This window comes from Mustelus asterias, chromosome 22 (genome assembly GCF_964213995.1).
Source record: "Mustelus asterias chromosome 22, sMusAst1.hap1.1, whole genome shotgun sequence".
Classification (NCBI taxonomy): domain Eukaryota; kingdom Metazoa; phylum Chordata; class Chondrichthyes; order Carcharhiniformes; family Triakidae; genus Mustelus; species Mustelus asterias.
This window is the reverse complement of record NC_135822.1, coordinates 10,690,650-10,697,071: the sequence shown is the minus strand read 5'-3', so window position 1 is coordinate 10,697,071 and position 6,422 is coordinate 10,690,650. Positions and strand designations below refer to the sequence as shown.

Sequence of the window (6,422 nt, the reverse complement as noted above, 5' to 3'; positions counted from 1 at the left end):
CTTTCCCAAATTCACCTTGGCTATTCTCCCCTCCGGATAGAGTTTGTTTATTAGTGTCGCAAGTAGGCTTGCATTACTGCAATGAAGTTAGAGAAAACCCTCCTTCTTTTGGTGGGAGAAAACTAACTACAGTAACAATTTTATTAATGAACTCCTTCTAGGACAACTGCTGACTTAAAATTGTGTGCAGCGGCAAGTTTGTTTTTTCTCTCTACCTCACTTGGGCTTTGTACTGTGAAGTGGCGGGTTCTTGGCACTGAACCTTCTATTGTTGGCTGATTGACTTGTTATTGAAATAAACAGGAATCTTTCTTGGTATTAGTTACCTTTGGGATCAGACTTCCGTAAGGTGTGTTCTTCAAAGTTAGTGTCTGCAGTTTAAAACTTGATTGAAAGCAATGTAGTTTTAATTAAGACTTAGCAACATTCGTCACCCTTCAGAAAAGTCAACCACCTTTTGACATTTTATATTTCTCTTTGCTTTTCCCCTCAGGTGCACAATGTCTCTTTCGACTGAAGTGTGGCACAGTGAAGTCTCTTCTGTTGTAGAAAGCCCTGATGGGAACTCTGAGGGGGGTCTGGAATGTACCATCTGCTTCAGCACCTATGACAACATCTTCAAGACTCCCAAGTTGCTTGAATGCCAGCACTCCTTCTGCTTGGAGTGTCTGGCCAGACTCGTGGCCACCATACCTGTGGACCAGACCCCTGGTATCACCTGCCCCCTTTGCAGGAACCAGACACCATTGCCTGCTGACGGTACCCCTGCCTTAAGAACCAGCCAGGAGCTGCTGTCCAAACTGCCCCCTCAGCTGCAGCTGGAAGAAGAGGTGTGGATGGAAGGCAAGAAACTCTGCTGCAAGAACTCCAAGGAGCTTGGTAACTCTGATACTTGTATTTGTATTGACATTGGTGAAAACAAGCAAGTGAATTCATCTCCACCTGCAGTAGCGACAGACAACAGACTCTTAAATTGTTTTGGCTTGTTTAGTGATTGGAAGAGACTGGCTCTATTTATACTGTTACTGGTCATTTTCCTCAGCATTGTTTTATGGCCTCTCCGGTGTGCGATTGCCACACAGAATCTGAACTGTAAGGGCAGTCCTCTGCCAACATCTGCTCCAGTCACCACTCCTACAACCAAGATGATCTTGAACAGATAGGTTGGAAGGAAGAACTGGTACATTGTGCACCATTTGGACAGCTCACTCACTTTCTTCCTTGAACTTGGAAGATTCATCAATTGAGAACAAAACTGTTCGATATGACTTTGAAAGCCACCTTCTAAACCTCTTCCACAACAAGAAGTAGTATTTAGTTTGTGAGGTTTGGTGTCAAGTTGCCCCCTACCTGTACAAAGCAGCGTTGCTAAATCTTGACTCCCTCTCTTTCTCTCACACACGCACGCAATGGATAACACTCCCGCCAAATAAAGACTCGAGGGTTAAGTGGGAACGTCAGCTGGTTTGATGTTCTGCTGCTGAAATTCAACTGGATTCGAGTCACTTAACCTCTGGAGGTTGCAAACAAAACTATAATTTTAACAGTCTGGGGACTCTTGATATTCTTGGGGCAAGATGTTAGCACTCTCTCATTTTTAAACATTGTGCTCCCTTTCATCACAACAGGTGGTAAACTATGTATATCTTTACTTTCATCAGCACAATCACTCATGTAACAGACCAAGAACCATGCAGGTGGTAAGAGGCTTCCAAAACACTAAAGTTTAACACTCAATCCACTGGTTCTGCCTAACCAGCAAAGCCAATGGCTTATCTCTGGCACTTAAGCACTTTTGATCAACTGGTAAACTTGTTTTTTTTTGTGGGTAGGGAATCATTGTTCTTGTCACAGTTCACTTTGACAATGGAGAAATTAATTATTGGGGGAGGAGGTTGTCACACTTCTCCAGTTATTTATATATTTCACCTTTTTGGAGATGGGGGAATGAGGTCCTAATTCTATTTAAATTTTCTTGCTCTTTGGTTATATTTTCTGGGGGGGGTGGTTGGAAATGACAAATTTCTGTAATAATCACCTGATGCTTGAATAATCTAGTTCCTTCCTTGAATCTACAGCCACCTTTGTCAAACCCTAAACTTCCCACTTAAGTTGTGGACTAAAGATTGGTGGGGGGGTGGGCGGGGGAAACCTGTCTGGCCACCTATTTAGCACAGCAACTGTTTGCTTCTATCCAGCTGTGATAGCTATTTTGCTTGATGAAGTCTTAAAAGGTATATTTGGGATTCCCCTCTTATCAAATTAGTAAGTATTCTGCTTTTATGAATAGAGCAGCTCCTGTTGCTTTGAAGTAAACATCATTGAAACCTGTGTGTACATCTTAACCAGTGTTCCAAGGGACAATGGTTAACTATATCAAGTATTTTGTCAAAAATAATTTTTGTCACTGACAGCCTTGGCATGAGGTGGTCCTTCTCATTTGGTGCGAGAAACATCTTATACCTGACTACTGATGCAATTTGTACTCTTACTGGTGCAACACTGAAACATCTTCAAAAATGTGAGAACAGTGACTCTGAACCCATGCTTTGCACAGCAGCTGCAGAATCTAATGACCTTGCGTACAGCCTTCAACAGGACATTTTTAATATCTGAATTTTAATTTTATAAAGACTTTGGGACTGTGAAAATGAATGTTTGGATGTCTACCTAATGAGCTCTGAAGGAGGACCTATCTGCAATAACTGGACTTAAATGAGTTTGAGGTGTCTGGATTCTGTTACCAGCAAGATTCTCAAATGTGCTAATGAACTGAAGGATCTCCTAACTGCTGTCCTGATTGGATTGCAGTAGGTACTTGAATTCTGTTTTTTAATAATTTTTACACACCAACTTCTTGTGTATGAACTATTTGCAATAAAGTTTTTTTATAAAGTTTTTTTCCTCTAATATTTGCATCACTTAAAGGAATCTTATACAAAATGCAAAACACTTCACTGATCCCCATTTCTTATGACTTGCCAAACTATAGATCAATGCATGGGTGGTGAAGTGGTTAGCATGGCTGCCTCAACACCAGGAACCCAGGTTCAATTCTGGCCTTTGGTGCCTGTGTGGTGGAGTTTGCATGTTCTGCATCGGGTTCTTCCCATGTTCCAAAGATGTGTAGGTTGGGTGAATTGGCCATGGTAAATGTGCAGAAGTAGAGCGGAAGGCCTAAGTGGCTGCTCTTTCAGAGGGTCAGTACAGACTCGGTGGCCTTATGGGACTGGAAAGTGGAATTAAAACCACTTTTAAAATGGATATTGCTGTAAACATGTATTTTTAAAAATTCCCCAGTTGGGTTTTTTCTGTTACTCAGAATTTATCATCTGCTTGGAATTGAAGTGATGTTGCAGATATAGTCCCAAGTGTCTACAGGCTGCTCTCTCCCAATCGAGGGTGGGGATTTAACCAGAGGTTCACCACACCTTTTAAGGTGCAAGGTTGAGAAGGTAGAACCTTCAGAAATGACCTCAGCCAGAACCTGCTGTTGTCATTACTCTGCATCACTCACCAGCCGTCCATCCAATTGAGGTAAACTGACCCCCAATGCAGGACATCTTAAACCATGCCCTTTACTGAACTGACACCAAGTGATACTTGGGTTGCTGCAACTTGTGTGGAAAATGATCCCATCTTTGTTATGTAGCAGATACTGCACTTCAATTGAAGACAGTGTTTCAAGTACAGATTTCTGAAAGTAGTGATATTGTTAATGAGTTCATTCTGAGTGGAACTGTTTACTTGCAGAAAAAGCAAATTTGGTTTTTTAAAGTCAATTACAATCTCCTGCATAAATTTCAAACTTGGTAGGATTGAGACAATACTTGTCTGTTAAGATGCAGACATGCAAAATAGGAGCAGAAGTAGACCATTGATGGAGAAACTATTCTGTAACTGTCTCTTCTTGGAAGTGCAAACAAATATTTGGTTTTCAAAAATAATTACTTTGAAGTGGAAACTTAAATCATATCTTTGTCCACCAGCTACCCTTTCTCCATCACCTGTAGTAGTGGAAAACCTGTGCTCCTTTCCCAGGGATGTCTCTACAATGCTCTCTGGTCAGATTCCCAATGGGCTAAGCCCAATTTCCTCACTGATTCAACCATGGAGATCCCAGCTCCACTCAGCAGGAGATAGGCCATCAGAGCACATCCCAGCCATCGGCTGGAATGCCACATGGTCACAGCAGCCTGTACAGCAAATCCCTCGGCCGAGTGAAATTAACTGGAGGTAGTTTCGGTTACAGGGCAAAGCTTCTCAGAAGGTTGTTTTTTGTTTGTCTCTCAAAGGGGTGAACATTAACTGCTTATTTATAGAATCACAGAACCCCTACAATGCAGAAGGAGGCCATTCTGCCCATCGAGTCTACACCAACAACAATTCCACCCAGGCCCTATCCCTATAACCCCACATTTACCCTGACACTAAGGGTCAATTTAGCACAGCCAGAGTGTGGAAGGAAACAGGAGCACCCAGAGGAAGCCCTCACACAGACGGAGAACGTGCAAACTCCACACAGGCAGTGACCCAAGCTGGGTCCCTGGCATTGAGGCAGCAGTGCTAGCCACCGTGCTACCCCTTGTTTTTCCCTCTATGCTTAACTCCATCCATTAGCACATAACTCTCTCTCGTCACTCAACCAAATTTAAACCCCAGGAGAAAATCCTAAATAGAACAAATGCTTTAACTCATCTTAAAACAAACACCCCATTATCTCAGATCAATTATTCTTCTACATTCTCAGTATGTGCGCTGTCTGGAGCAGACAAATCGGCACCATTTTAAACAGCTGAATTTTAAACATACCCTTCACAAGAAACATTATCTAAATATGTTTCTTAATGGCACCGTATCATCACAATACTCCAATCATACACAAGATTCTTAAACTTAAAGAAATTACATAGGTATAGGGGAGAACTGGCCAAGGTAAAATTGGGTAATTAGACCGGATGGGAGGGAGGTAAATTAACAGTGGGAAAAGTTTAAATAAACAATTTAAAATGTCTAACAAAACTACATTACATTAAAAAACAAAAATGCAGCATGGTAGATCCATCCATAGCTTAGAGTTAAGAGTAGTATTAAATTTAAGAGGCTTACAATGTTGCAAAAACAACCCCAGAAACAAATCTAAGGATTGGGAATGTGTTAGTGAAAAGCAAAGGGCAATCAAAAAGTTGGTTAAAAAGGGAAAAAAAATTATTTGCGAATAAACTAGTCAGTAATGTAAAAACTCATTGTTAGAGCTTTTAAAGTTTATTTATTAGTGTCACAAGTAGACTTAATTTAACACTACAATGAAATTACTGTGAAAATCCTCTAGTCGCTACACTCTGGCACCTGTTCGGGTACACTGAGGGAGAATTTAGCATAGCCAATGCACCCTAACCAGCACGTCTTTCGGAATGTGGGAGGAAACCGGAGCACCCAGAGGAAACCCACGCAGACACGGGGAGAATGTGCAAACTCCGCACAGAGTGACCCAAGCCAGGAATCAAACCCAGGTCCCTGGCGCTGTGAGGCAGCAGTGCTAACCATTGCACCACTGTTTTATTAGTATATAAAAAAAGTAAGAGTAGCTAAAATCAATATTAGTCCATTAGAACAACAAGCAGGCAGAATTTAAACATGGAATGAGGAAATGGCAGAGGTATTGAAACAACGGGTGGGATTTTCCAGCTGTGCGTGTCCCAAAACTGGAAAATCCCATGAGGTCAAAGGACCTCTGCATGATCCGTCCCCGGCCCATTACGATTCCCATGACCAGAGAGGTGGTAAAATTTCCCCTAATGTGTTGTGTCTGCAAGACTTTGATAATACCATGGGGGTGGGGGGGGGGAATTTTCCCATCATGCTCACCACGGGAATCGTAGTGGGTCGGTGGGGGGGGTGGGGTCGGTGGGGGGGGTGGGGTCGGTGGGGGGGGTGGGGTCAGTGGGGGGGAACGGGGGGACCCGTGTAAAGATCCGTTGACCTTGAGCGGGATTTTCCCGGTCTTGGAACCTTCACGAAGGATCATCCAGGCTCTCAATGTTGGCTCTTGTTCTCTCTCCACAGACGCTGTCAGACCTGCTGAGATTTTCCAGCGTGTTCTGTTTCTCTTTCACATTCTCGCATCCGCCATATTTTGCTTTTATCTTAGAAATGTTAAAGGTGTTTCAAAGCCCCCTGCCGTGACAATTGGTAACTTGTCCCACACTGGTCTATTCACCAAACCATTTCTCTGTATTTTCAGCTGTACCAAAAACCATCGGACCTGACAGAATGTTTATTGAATCCTGCATTTTTATGAACTCCGGGCAGTGAAAATCTCACTTTCTTGACGAAGATCAAACAAGACCCTGTGTCCTTTTCAATTTTAGCCTTTCTAAATGAAAGCTGTCAGACACAGAAGTGTTTGTTACATGTAGCTG

At 42.6% G+C, this 6,422-nt stretch overlaps 1 protein-coding gene across 1 annotated transcript; it reads left to right on the top strand.

The window, feature by feature from the left end:
• The first annotated feature begins 500 nt into the window (after window positions 1-500).
• rnf223 (ring finger protein 223) lies at window positions 501-1,338 on the top strand. The gene has a single exon (XM_078238467.1). It carries the CDS (start codon window positions 501-503, stop codon window positions 1,161-1,163), a length of 663 nt encoding a protein of 220 aa, XP_078094593.1. The 3' UTR covers window positions 1,164-1,338.
• Window positions 1,339-6,422: the final 5,084 nt, after the last annotated feature.